We start from the raw sequence: 14,735 nt of genomic DNA on the forward strand, positions 1-14,735 counted from the left end.
GCTTGTGTCAGCTGACTTCTACCGGGACTGACTTTTGGACGCGTGTCTCCAGGACTCCTGTCTCCTGACGCATGTCTTCCGGGACTCCTGCCTCCAACTTCTCTCTGCACTCCCAGACCAGCAGTGGAAGCTCTGTGTGGTTTTAACTTCGGCACACAGCTGCCGCTAGCAGTAGTTTAGCCGCACTTTCATCAGGCAGCCTTGGGGCCTTTGCCAGGCTAAAACTACTGCTAGTGGCAGCTGTGTGCCGAAGTTAAAACCACACAGTGAGCTGCCGCTAGCCTAGATAGAGGAGAGGCATTCTGGACAGGGAAGAAAGGAAGGGAGAAGGGGTACTGCTGGACAGGGGGGAGGTAAAAGGAAGGGAGAAGAGGTGCTTCTGGACCTGGCAGAAAGGGAGGGAAAGGAAAGGTGCTACACACTGGAGAGGATGGGTGAGTTGGTGCATGGGGAGAGAGCATGTCGGGTTGAGGGGGTGGGAAGGAGGGATGCCACTCGAGGGAAGAGGCTAGGACAGAGAGATAAAGCATGCAGGAGGGAGGAAGTGTTGGGCTCATGGAGAGGGCAAGATGGATGGGGAGAACAGAAAGAAGGGAAGAAGAAATGTTACACGCTGGGGAAGGGGGAAAGGGCAGAGAGTGAAAAGTTGGACTCATGGTGGGAGAGAGAAAGAGATGGAGATGTTGGTTTGGGGAGGGAAGGAGGACCAGAGGAGAAGCATGTAGGAGAAAGAGAGAAAAAATTGTTGGACTGGTGGAAAGGAGGGAGAAATGTTGGACTGGGAGGGGGGGCCAGAAAGGAGGAAGGGAAGGGAAATGGACTGCAGGGGACCAAAAGTAAGAAGGGAAAGAGAAATGTTACACTGGGGGGGGGGGAGAGATGACTAAAGGAAGAGAGAAATAGCAGACTAGGGAATAGAAGGGAAGGGTTATATTAGGGAAGAAAGAATCCTTAACCAATTTAAGGAAGCATTAAAGTACAGTATTGGCTCTACAAAGACGCATTCAAAACTCCAACTTTCTACGAGGCTATTTTAATCTTAATTTTAATGAATAAAATGACCCCCTTCCTCTTGTTTTTCCTTTTTCTGTCTCTTTTTTCTTTAAATTAAATTGTAGTTTCACCTTTTCCCCTTTTGTACTTGTATGTTTTGGCACATATCTTAATGTAATAAATGCAGTCCGTCTCCCCTCATTTTTAACTGTACATCGCTGTGAAATTTTGAAACTGCGATTTAATCAAACTTTTAATTAAACTTGATGAGGGGAGTCTGGTAGCACTATCTAATATAATAAAACGCTAGGCCGCACATGCGCACTTCCTATGTGTGTGCCGGTTTTCCGTGAGCTGTAGCGACACATAGGAAGTGCGCATGCGCGGCATACGCTCTGTCCTGCTCCATGTTGCCTTCGCCACCTCTCCGCTCTCTCTCTTCCTCCACCCCCCCCCCCCCCCCCCAAAGCGGATGTCGACCACGGCGGCCCGAGTCGGATGTCTTTGCTGTCGCCGCCTCTCCGCTCTCTCTCTTCCTCCACCCCCCCCCCCCAAGGCGGAAGTCGACCGCTGCGGCCCGAGTCGGATGTCAGCCGCGGTGGCCCCAGTCGGATGTCTCCAATCAAATCAAAATCAAACAAAAATGCAGACTTTCAAAGGTATGGATGAGTGAGAAGGCACAGAGTTCAAAGATTCCTGGTCACCTGGGTGGGGGGAGAGGAAGCAGAGATGCTGGGCAGGGGATGGGGTCTCATGCCCAATCACTTTAGGCTCAGGCCCACCCAAATGCTGCAACACACGGAAATGGAGGGCAGAAAAGGGGTTGATGGACAGGGGAAGAGGTTCTGATGAACAGGGATGGGGGGCAGAAAAATAAAGACAGGCCTACTGCTGGACAGGGGGAGCAGGAAGGAGGTGATGATGGACAGGGGGAGGTAAAACAAAGGGAGAAGGGCTTCTGCTGGATAAGGTGAGCAGTGATGGGGTGGTGGAGGACATAGGGGAGGTAAAAGGAAGGGAGAATGGACAGGGGGGAGCAGGCAAGGGGTGGTAGTGGAAAGCCAAGGGAAAAAAAAAAAAAAAGGACAGACAGAAATACAGAAAGCGGCTAAGGAGAGAGAAAAAAAAAAAAAAGACAGACACACACACACATATATTCTAGCACCCGTTAACAGGGGAGGTAAAAGGAAGGGAGAATGGACAGGGGGAGCAGGCAAGGGGTGGTAGTGGAAAGCCAAGGGAAAAAAAAAAAAAATGACAGACAGAAATACAGAGAGAGAAAAAAAATAAAGACAGACACACACACATATATTCTAGCACCCGTTAATGTAACGGGCTATAAGACTAGTAGAAATAATAATAGTAGTAGTAGTAATAAAGAGAGATGCCAGATTATGGGAAGGAGAGGAGAGAGATGTCAGACTGGGAAGGGGAGAGAGATGTCGTCGGACCACTGGGGTGGGGGGAAGGAGAAAGATGTCAGATTATGGAAATAGGGAGGGAAGGAGAGAGAGATAGGGAGGGAAGACATGGTAAAGTAGATTTTGAGAAGAAAGCAGAAAAATGGGAATATTGAACGTTAAGTTAATGCCAAAGGTGGATGCAACACAGAAAGTGAAGATGGAGATTAAAACAGTCAATGGATAAGGCCCTGGAAACAGTTAAAAGCACAGAAAAATAAAGTCACCAGACAACAAAGGTAGGGAAAATAATTTTATTTTCAATATAGTGATTGAAATGTGTCAGTTTTGAGAATTTATATCTGCTGTATATATTGTGTGCATATGAAAAATAAATGGAAAAAATTGCATTACAATTAGTAAAGGGGGTGGGATCTGGGGAAGAGCTTGGGTGGGTTTAGGGTGAAGTTTGGGAGGTCTGTGTTTGGGGGTACTCAATTGATATTTGTTAGACTTCCCTGCTGGCACACCCTACTGGCATTTCAGGGCCTGTCTAAAGGGCCTCTGCGCATGCGTGGATGTCAACGTGATGATGTCACGCTTACACTTGATGTTATCATAGCAACATCCGCGCACTTCTGGCTGCCTCGAGCCATGGCCACTACCTTTAGTGTGCCCTGGCTCAAAAAAGTTTGAGACACACTGGTGTAGGCCAATGTAGGTTTTAGAACTCTTAGATAAGCTGCAGCTAGTAACATGGGGTGGCTTATCTAAGTTTTAAAACCTACATCGGCATTTCCTGCAACCTATACAAAGGGGCGGCCTATACATGGTGAAATATGGTAATTGAATGCCAATCCAAGAAGCTCTAGAAGACGTACTATCGAATTGATAGTTTTTGGGGTTTTTTTGTAAATCTTTATTCATTATTAATCTTTCAACAAGTGTACAAATTAAAATCATACATATTTTTGAAAACATCACTTGTAAATCTATCAAGAGAAACAACAATTGTATATATATAAACCCATAACCCACCCCCCCTTCCCATTATTATTAATAGTATACACAATAAAATAAGAACCCTTCCCCCTCTCTATTATTCATGGTGTATATTTCAATAGAATAACTGGTGTTTAATCATCACAAAAAGATGTCAATTGCCCCCATATTTTAGAAAAGGTCTTATAATTTCCATTTTGTACAGCTATTGATCTTTCCATTTTGAACATATGACATAATGAGTTCCACCAAAAGGTGAAATTAAGTTTACTGCAATCCTTCCAATTGTTGGTGATATGTTGAAGAGCGACTCCAGTCATGATTAATAAAAATTTATTGTTAAATGATGATTACTGGCTTTTTTTTCTCATAGCTGTTCCAAATAATACTGTATCATAAGAAAGTGCTACATGATTTTACAGTAAACAATTTACTTGATCCCAGATGGAATTCTAAAAGGTTAAAATATAGGGACAATAAAACAAAAGATGATCTAAAGTCCCTATTTCAAGATTACAATGCCAGCATTGATATCGAATTGATCAACCAGTCGTCTAGATAAGGGAATACATGAAAGCCGCAAGAATGAAATGTTGAAGCTACTGCACCTAAACAGTTATTTAGGTTAGTTTCTTCTATTTTTGCTGCTGTTCATTTTACACAAGCCCCTCAGGAAATTCTGCCAACTTCAGAAGATTCAGCTCATTATTTTAGAACTAAAGTAATCTGAGAGCATCATGTTTAAATTCTTTGGATTCAGACTTATCCTGCCACATGAGCCACTGATATTGTCACAAGGTGATTTTCTGCTCACCGAAAGAGAAGCTGATCACCTGGCCCAGGCATTAAAGCAGCTAAACAACCTGGTAAACCATCTTACGCCCATCGGACTCCGTCTGGGCTCTGATGAGGTACGGATGGACCTGAATTCAGAGTTTTCACAAGTGGGCTACAACTACCACCCCTCACCTTGGTGAAGGTTCCAGGTGCTATTGCCAACTTGAAGGGTGAGGCCGCAAACCGGAAATGCCGCTGCACAATATGGAACCTCAGGTATCTCCTGTGGTGTGGAAAAATGGGGATATGAAGATATGCCTCCATCAAGTCCAAGGAAACTAAGAATTTCCCCAGAGCCACTGAGGGGATTACATACCACACTGTCTCCATCCTGATACACGGAACTTTGAGGGCTGCATTGACCACTTTTGAGGACCAGGATGGTCGCCAGGGTTCGGAGCCTCTCTTTAGCATGATGAAGCATATTCAAGTATCTGCAAGAGCCCGAATTAGGCTCTGGGACAGGTTCTATGGCTGCAATATTCAGCAACCTCTGAACTGTGGCCTCTATCCAGGCCCCCTTTAATGGCCTCCCATCAGGGAGACTAGAAAGAACTTTGACAGGGACCAATAAAACTCAAGTTTGAAGCCTTTCCAAAGAATATCCAGGACCCAGTGATCATAGCTGATAGCCAACCACTGTGTCAGAAAGGCCATGAGCCTCCCCTCCGATTTCTAGAGAAGCATCCAAGGACCTGACGTCAGAACTGCTTTTTAAGGATAGACAAAGGGCAACTCCCAATAGACAGCAGATGCCAGGACTCACCAAACCGCTATTTGGCTGACTCATAGGATCTCTGACCTGAAAGCACAGTTACTTACCGTAACAGGTGTTATCCAGGGACAGCAGGCAGATATTCTCACATGTGGGTGACGTCATCCACGGAGCCCCGATGCGGACAGCTTTTCAAGCAAACTTGATTGAAGATTTCAAGTTTGCTAGTGCTGCACCACGCATGTGTGTGCCTTCCTGATCCACTAGAGGGCGCATCCCCTCCTCATGGTCTTCAGTTTAGATAGCTAGCAAAGAAGCGAACCTTGGGGAGGCGGGCGGGTTGTGAGAATATCTGCCTGCTGTCCCTGGATAGCACCTGTTACGGTAAGTAACTGTGCTTTATCCCAGGACAAGCAGGCAGCATATTCTCACATGTGGGTGACCTCCAAGCTAACCAAAAAGGGACGGAGGGAAGTTGGCAATTCAAGAAAACAGATTATGCAAAACCGACTGGCCAAACCGGCCGTCGCTCCTGGACAGAGTATCCAGACAGTAGTGGGAAGTGAAAGAATGAACCGAAGACCAAGTGGCAGCCTTGCAAATCTCCTCGATAGGCGTTGACCTGAGTAAAGCTACAGAAGCCGCCATCGCTCGGACTCTATGTCCCGGGACTCGACCATGCAGCGCGAGACCAGCCTGAGCGTAGCAAACCAGCAGCCAACCAGTTGGACGAGGTGCGCTGGGAAACAGGGCGTCCCACCCGAGTAGGGTCGAAGGACAAAAACAATTGAGGAACCGTCCGATGAGACTGAGTGCGTTGAAGATAAAAAGCCAACGCCCTCTTACAGTCAATCGTATGAAGCGCCACCACGCCAGGATGAGAGTGGGGCTTCGGAAAAAAGACCAGAAGAACAATGGAACGATTGAGATGAAAGTCTGAAACCTTCTTGGGCAAGAACTTGTAATGAGTACGCAGGACCACTGCGTCCTGATAAAATACAGCAGAAGACAGGTCCGCAACCAGAGGTTGCAGCTCACGGACTCTACGAACAGACGTGAGACCAACCAGGAATACCACCCGCCAGGTGAAACAGATCAAAAGAGCGTTATCAATGGGTTCAAACGGAGGTTTCACCAATTGAGCCAGGACCATCCTAAGATCCCAAACCACCGGAGGGGGCTTGAGCGGAGGATGAACATTGAAGAGACCCTTCAGAAAGCGGGAAACCGTCGGATGGACGGAGAGCAGCTTCCCATCCAGCGGCCAAGGAAAGGCAGCAATCGCACAGAGGTGGACTCGGATAGATGTCGATTTGAGACCAGACCGAGACAAGTGGAACAGAAAATCCAGCACTGAAGGGAAGGAGGCAGAGAGTGGATCAATGCAGTGCTCAGCACACCACGCAGCAAATCAGGAGCATTTCTGGGAAAAGCATTGCCGAGTGGAGCCCATACGAGAAGCCTCGAGAATATCCCCACCGACTGAGAGAAACAGAAGGAGGGAGGCACGTTGCGAGGAACCAAGCTGATAAGTGTAGAGACTGCAGATTGGGAGGCAACAGAAACCTCAACACTGAGACAGCAGAGAAGGGAACATAGGTAGAAGCAGAGGCTCCCTGACACGCTGAAGGAACAGGGAGAACCACAGCTGTCAGGGCCACAGAGAAGCCAGCAAGATCATGGTGGCGCAGCTCGACAGGAGGTGCATCAAAGATCTGAGAATCAGAGTAAAGGGAGGGAACGCATAGAGGAACCTGCCCATCCAATCGAGAAGGAAAGCATCCACCTCGATGCGAACCCGGGAGAACATCCTCGAGCAATATCGAGGCAACCAGTGAGTAAGGGGCGAAGCGAACAGAACTACCTGTGGGGTTCCCCACCGAACAACCACATGCCGCAGAGTCTGAGAATGGAGCGACCATTCATGCGGCCGAGAAGGGCGACTCAACGTGTCCACCAGACAATGCTGCTTGCCCCGGAAATACACCGCCCAAAGAAATAAGTAGTGGTGTAACGCCCCCTGCCAATGACGAAGGGCTCCCCTGCAAAGTAACAGGGAACCTGTACACCCTGGCTTGGTCATAGAATACATCGCCACCGGGATGTCGGGATGCACCAGGACCCCGCAATCTTGCAACCAATAACGAAAATCCACCCCGGCATTATAAATGGCCCGGAGCTCCAGCAGATTGATGCGGCTACGACAGCCCGCACCCGACCAAAGACCCTGAGTCCGAAGGCCGTCGAGGTGCACCCCTAAGCCTATGCCGAGGAGTCCATCGGCAGAACCTTCTGATGCAGGGATACGAAGAGGTGGCACACCAACGAAACAAGCGTGTCAAGGAGGGAGGCACCACAATGTGCTTGGAAGCGGGATCCCGATCCTGCCACCACTGAGATGCTCGGGTCCAGCGGGGAACACGAAGATGAAACCAGACGAACATCGGGACATGAACCGTGGAGACCCATGATCCCAAAAGGATCAACATCAGCTCGGCCGAGGCCGAAGACTGCGGAGACACCAGCTGACTCAAGCGCAGACAGGCGGCCTGCCGAAGCAGAAAAGACCGGGGGCGGACCAAGGACAGAGGGGCCACCTTCCGACATAAACAAACAAGGGCCACCCCTGAGGCCGAGACAAGAAGGAGCGCAGACAAACTGGGTCCAGGTCCGCCCCGACGGACTCCCGAGACTGGGGCGGGCAGAGTCTGAACCACTCCCGGACTAGAACTAGTGCAGGTCACGAAGGGCCTGGACCAGACGCAGATGGGAGGATGGGAATGCCCAACCGACAGAAGCGAGGTTATACTCCCAGCGCGTAGACACGGAGACACCCCTCCCGAAGGGAGGGGAGGAATCCCAGAAAGAGAGCAGCCCGGAGGCTATGCGAGAATAGTCAAAAAGACGGCCAGGAGTTGCCAAAGCCGGCGACTGGACTATAACCCGGCGCTGCTGCAGCTATTGCGGCTGCTGCGAGGGAGGCCGAGAACACAAGAAAGGTATCCAGAGGGCCCCTCCGGAGAAGGAGTCCAAACCACCAAGGCAGACGGGATTCAGTTGAAGGCGTCCCGATAGGTGAAGGACCAGTCGCGTTCTGAGAGGTGGTCAGTGGCCACCGCAAGAGAGGCCTCAAGAAGTGCAGAACTCACGCAAGTAAAAGTGGCAAGACGATCCTGGAGGTTCGGATCCTCAGCCACACTCTGCGCCAAGCGAGATAACGCATGGCAGGAGCAATAGAGCCGGAGCAGGGAGAGAGTCTCCTCCAGGCAACCAAACTCCATACTACAAGATTCCGTCACGGCTGCCCGGAATGAACCGAAGAGAAAGCGGGGAACCCTTTCGAACAGGAGCCGGAGACGCCGATGCACAGAGCCCCAGACGACGTCGAGACACTAAGCCCCCGTCGATAACGGGGCGCAAACCCACAGTCGACGCCAAGGCCCAAAGCCTCAGCCGCTGCCGAGATATAAAGCCCCCAGCGACGTTGCGGCACCAAGCCACAGTCGACATCGAGACACAAGGCCACCGCCAACCAAAGGGCAAAGCCCCAAGCGACGTCAAGTCACAAAGCTCCAGTCGACGGCGAGACACGAAGCCTCGGCAACAACGAGGCACAGATCTCCAGCCGACAATGAGGCCCCCAGCCTCAGTCGACGTCGAGGCACAAGCCTCAGGCGCCGCCGAAGCACAAGCGTCAAGTGACGCGGAGCACACGGCCGCAGCCGACGTCGAAGGTACAAAGCATCCGTCGACGTCGAGACACCCAGCCTCAGTCGACATCGAGACACCAAGCCCCAGTCGACATCGAGGCAGAAAGTCGAAGCACAAAGCCTTAGACGACGTCAAGGCACCAAGCCGCCTCCTACGTCGAGGCACAGGGCCTCAGGCGGCGGTGAGGCACCAAGCCGCAGTCGACGTCGAGGCACAAAGCCCCAGTCGACGTCGAGGCACAAAGCCCCAGTCGACGTCGAGGCACAAAGCCTCAAACGACGTCGAGGCACAAAGCCTCAAACGACGTCGAGGCACAAAGCCTCAAATGACGTCGAGGCACAAAGCCCCAGTCGACGTCGAGGCACAAAGCCTCAAACGACGTCGAGGCACAAAGCCTCAAATGACGTCGAGGCACAAAGCCGGAGTCAACGTCGAGGCACAAAACCCCAGTCGAGGTCGAGGCACAAAGCCTTAGTGGACGTCGAGGCACGAAGCCCCAGTCGACGTCGAGGCACGAAGCCCCAGTCGACGTCGAGGCACCAAGCCCCAGTCGACATCGAGGCACGAAGCCTCAGTGGACGTCGAGGCACGAAGCCTCAGTGGACGTCGAGGCACGAAGCCCCAGTCGACATCGAGGCACCAAGCCTCAGTCGACGAGGCACAAAGCCTCAGTGGACGTCGAGGCACGAAGCCTCAGTGGACGTCGAGGCACGAAGCCTCAGTGGACGTCGAGGCACGAAGCCTCAGTGGACGTCGAGGCACGAAGCCTCAGTGGACGTCGAGGCACGAAGCCTCAGTGGACGTCGAGGCACGAAGCCTCAGTGGACGTCGAGGCACGAAGCCTCAGTGGACGTCGAGGCACGAAGCCTCAGTGGACGTCGAGGCACGAAGCCTCAGTGGACGTCGAGGCACGAAGCCTCAGTGGACGTCGAGGCACGAAGCCCCAGTGGACGTCGAGGCACGAAGCCCCAGTCGACGTCGAGGCACGAAGCCCCAGTCGACGTCGAGGCACGAAGCCCCAGTCGACGTCGAGGCACGAAGCCCCAGTCGACGTCGAGGCACGAAGCCCCAGTCGACGTCGAGGCACGAAGCCCCAGTCGACGTCGAGGCACGAAACCCCAGTCGACGTCGAGGCACGAAGCCCCAGTCGACGTCGAGGCACGAAGCCCCAGTCGACGTCGAGCACGAAGCCCCAGTCGACGTCGAGGCACGAAGCCTCAGTCGACATCGAGGCACGAAGCTCCAGTCGACGTCGAGGCACCTCGAGCTTCAGAAGTCGGCACCGTACCAATGAAACTGGTAATAAAGGTGCAGCAGTGCGCTCCATAAAGGGCAACCTCGAGATGAGTATTCCCATGAAAGGAGGCATGCTTCGAAGGTCTCGTAGAGGCGGGCACGACTGCACTCGATGCCTGGAATGCTGAGACTCAGCCGGTGGCATTACCGAGGTAACGCAGCTAGAAGAACAGAAAGAAAGATCGAAGCTACTCAGTCCGATTCCAACGAAGGAAAAATGGTCCTGGCCATCCTGCTCACACGAGGTGAGCCCAGAGAGAGGCCAGGGAAGAAGAAAATACAGCTGCAGCCAAATGAGGCCTAGCCGCATGGCTGAGGCCCAAGAAGGGCCTGCCGGTGGAACCAGCAGAAACACAATAAAAAGTCCTTTTTTTTTTTTTTTTTTTTTTTTGAAACAAAGAAATACACGATCAATCAACAAACGCACAGCGACTCCCTAACAAAATAAAGAAGCCGCGGTGCTAGAAAGGCACTTATAAGAACGCAGAGAAGAGAGACAGGGCTTTCTGGCTCCGCGGAAAACTAAGAACTGAAGACCATAAGGAGGGGATGCGCCCTCTAGTGGATCAGGAAGGCACACACATGCGTGGTGCAGCACTAGCAAACTTGAAATCTTCAATCAAGTTTGCTTGAAAAGCTGTCCGCATCGGGGCTCCGTGGATGACATCACCCACATGTGAGAATATGCTGCCTGCTTGTCCTGGGATAAAAGCCTCTTTAGTACTGACAAGAAAGTCTGGAGGAACGAAAGCTAGAATGCCCCAGGCTTCAAGAGGACCAGGGCCTTATCAGGCAAGGACTTGGCTTTACAGTCCTGGACACAAGCCATGAAGTAGACTAGTAGACTGAAACTAAATATTCAAAAAAGCAAAAATGATGTTAGACTGGAGGCCACAGGTGCAGGAAACTATGGTTTGTACAGCTCTCTGATGAGGTAAATTATTTAGGAGTTGTGGTGGATTCGAATTTGACTTTCAAAAGTCATGTTCAGGAATTGATAAAAAAGATTTTTTTCAGACAGTAACTGCCCTCTAAATGGTAATTTACTAAGGGTCGCCTTAGAGGATGAGTCACCAGACCATTGCCAGATCTACAACATCCTAAATGCCAAAATAAGAGTATGCCAAGAGCTTATTCTTAACTTGGAAAACATCATACAAGGTATCAGACTATTAATCCATGCCTGAAATCAAAAAGGGGAGATCTTGGAGCACTACAGTATCTAAATCACGGTGAAGCTCAGAATGTCAAGCTCTGGTCACAAAGGAAGCGGTTATGACAGTTTTCATGGAGGTGGCAGAGTCAAAGAGTTGTTTGAGGTCCTGAGTGTCTTTAAAAAAAGGAAAGAAGGTCCCAGGCCTCGTAGTCGAATAGAACATCAAAGGGAAGAGGCTTAGGAGATGTCTTAAACCAACCTTAAGTTACATATGCTTTATTGAAGTTAAAATTTCAAAATGTAAAAACAAGTCCTTCACATACAATATAGGTTAAGTCCCGACAAGGATCCATGTTTCGGAGACTACACCACCTTCCTCAGGGAACAACAAATAACTTATATGGATTCACAGCGTTTGTGTTAGAGCGTTCCAGCGTCTGTACTCTAGTGAGTGTACTCTAGTTTGTACTCTGTATAGTCCAATACCGTGTATGATCCCTGGACAACCCGGGGATTCTGGACTTAAGACCAATGTCCCGGGAAGGAAAAACCACTGTAACTGTATTATTTTTTGCCTTTATGTTTTTGTTTTATTTCTACATATTACCTTGAAGAGTGGACTTATATGACCACCACAACAATTCACTCAAAAACTCCCCAACAAATCTAGCTAGTAATTTCTGTGCTATAATCTCAACTGCACATTAAACCTTAGAGCTACTTTCGTGTCTGGCAATGTAAAATTAACCTTGACAGTAGTATGAACGAAAGCAGAATGAGTCTGTTTCATAAGACTATCCCTTCTAATATACAGGTAAGAGATATGCAAGGGGGGAGGGGCAAAGTTAGAAAAGCAGAGCAGTTACACTACACTATAGACAGACAGGTACCTAATTTACCCTCCCCCCCTTTTTTTTTTTAACAAAACGGCAGAAGCGTTTTTTTAATGCAGGCCGACGCTCTATCAGTGTTGGGAGCGGAGCATTCAGCATGCTGGCCTGTGTTAAAAAACGTTTTCTCGATTTTGTAAAGGGGGGAGGGTGGTTAGATAATGGTTTTTTATTTCTACATTTTTTTTTTAATAAAGGCCTAAGAAACTTAATAGATTTCCCAAAGAAATGTTTGATGTACCCTTCAGATCATTTATTTCAGTCCTTGGCAAGAGAATAAGAGACCATAACGTGGAATAATAAAAGGGAAAAAAGTACCGTAATTTTCTTACAGAAAATGAATTTGAAGTTATCTTTAATTGTTTCATTTTTGAGAGGCTATGATAGATTCTTAAACAATCATATTCTCTCTCCCCATATATCATTAATGTTACCAAAGCTAGAATTATAGACAAAGTGGTCATTTGTTGCAGAATGACATACACATCAAATCAACTAAGGCCACAGACTTTAAAAAATCATCTTCATTCTGGTCGCTCATTATTTTGGGGTTGATCTGTGCAAATTGTAGTTGTGAATACTACGGATAAAGACCTTTTCTAAGATACCTGCAGTGAACCCTCCCTACCAGCTTTGCATCTAAGTTATTTTTACTGAACTGAAGCTTTTATCCTTCATTTCTTTAGCTGAGAACTGCCTACAATTACAGTATTCTTTTGTTACATCAAACTTGGCATTTAAAAGCTTGTTTTTCCAAGCTAAGTGCTGTTTTGAATTTATATCAGGCTAAAAGCTGTTTGACTCTCCCCAGTATTCAGTCCTGTCTTTTTTTTTGAGGGGGGGAGGGTGCCACATTTTCACAATGTATATAGTGCATCGCTTTAATAGTTTTCAGTCAAGTAGATTAGGTTTCTCCTGTTTTCTTCAAATTACAATATATTTCTGGTAGATTTATTTTTTCAACAGCAGCTGAATAGACTAAGTAGGACTAAGGCTCAATAACACACATCTTACATTCACCTTAAAGCACAGTTACTTACCGTAACAGGTGTTATCCAGGGACAGCAGGCAATTATTCTCACATATGGGTGACGTCATCGATGGAGCCCGGATACGGAAGCCTTGCAAGCAGACTTGCTTGTAGAAACTAGAAGTTTCGAGTCGACCGCGCCGCGCATGCGCGAGTGACTTTCCGCCCAGCGTAAGGCGTCTCCTCAGTTCAGATAGCTAGCAGAAAAGCAAACCAGGGGAGGTGGGTGGGTTGTGAGAATAGCTGACTGCTGTCCCTGGATAACACCTGTTACGGTAAGTAACTGTGATTTATCCCAGGACAAGCAGGCAGGTATTCTCACATATGGGTGACTTCCAAACTAACCAGAATGGGATGGTGGGAGTGTTGGCAATTTAGGAGAATAAATTTTGTAATACTGTCTGGCCAAAATGGCCATCCCGTCTGGAGAAAACATCCAGACAATAGTGAGAAGTGAAAGTATGAACCGAGGACCAAGTAGCAGCCTTGCAAATTTCCTCAATAGGTGTAGATCTGAGGAAAGCTAAAAAAAGCAAGCATGGAGATCTATTACTTCAGGAAGCTGGGAAAACTGGCTTTTTCACCTCTTCTGACTGTCTCACTTGCCCAGTCAGTGACTATTTGGACCTCCAGAACAAATAGGGAAGGTACGCAGTCCAGTCCCGATGCCGGTTGCACCTCCACGGAACTGCGCGGCCTGCACTCTTCCCCATAACGGTCGAACCCAGGGTGAGTTAGCTCCTGATCCCAGAGTCCCAAGCTGTCCTGCAGGCCATCCAGGGGGCTTACTGCAGTTTCACTAACAGACCACCCCCCCAGAAGCAGACAATCTAAATATAAAAGTCTGCAATCTCCCGCCAAAGCATGTCCCACCGGCAGGGTGAATCCACAGCACAAGGGTAAGACCTGTGCCAAAAACTAATTAAGTGACTAGAAAATGAAAAGTAATCATGAGCATAAGAAGTAAGACCCCTGCAGCAAGGCTGCAGGAACTAGACTGAGCTTCCAGGGGTAAGTGCCAGACATGACCTCTAGAGGGAGAGGCTGGTGTTTGATTTTGAGTCCCTGCAGCTCAAGGCTGAAAGTGATTGATAACCCATTTGTGAAGCTTCCAGAGGTTATTGTACAAGAATTATTTTTTCTCAACTGACACAAAACTTGCAGTTAAACACTATTACATACATATTCCAATTAGGAACACAGTATGAAAATGAACTTCCCATACCTTCTAACACTGTTAATTTGGCATTGCTGTTAATCTCTCCAATGCTGTTGGTTGCTGTGCATTCATAGATGGCTTCATCCCGATGGACCCGAAGAGGCTGAATTCTGAGCACAGATCCTGAACCATCATCAAATTCAATCACCTAGGCAGAGAGGAACATTGACAAATCTTCATTATGTTTAAAAATAAAGACCTTCCATGCTTATATGAGGTGTTCTTATAATACGTTTACTGTCTCCAGCACCTTCCATTTGTGGCTGTTTCACATATTCATCATACTCTGTATGAGGAATGATTTCCTAAATAAGTTATTCCTCACTCTACCCACTACCAAAAGTTTTCATTCTATACCATATTCTTTTTTTAAACCCCAAAATGATACAAAGCTTGTTTTTTGTATAACTGTCAAAACTTGACTAATTTCAATATAATGTGGAATATATCATACTGAATAATTTTGAAATATGCCTGCAATCATGC

The 14,735-nt window shown here is 48.3% G+C and overlaps 1 protein-coding gene across 1 annotated transcript in view; it reads right to left on the minus strand.

Moving 5' to 3' along the window:
- PTPRF (protein tyrosine phosphatase receptor type F) overlaps positions 1 to 14,735 on the minus strand; it is a 953,410-nt gene that overhangs the window by 746,311 nt on the left and 192,364 nt on the right. The window contains exon 6 of the mRNA XM_033915537.1: positions 14,256 to 14,397. Coding sequence (XP_033771428.1) covers positions 14,256 to 14,397 — 142 coding nt within the window. The remainder of the gene's footprint in view (positions 1 to 14,255; positions 14,398 to 14,735) is intronic.

Source organism: Geotrypetes seraphini, chromosome 12 (genome assembly GCF_902459505.1).
Source record: "Geotrypetes seraphini chromosome 12, aGeoSer1.1, whole genome shotgun sequence".
Lineage (NCBI taxonomy): Eukaryota > Metazoa > Chordata > Amphibia > Gymnophiona > Dermophiidae > Geotrypetes > Geotrypetes seraphini.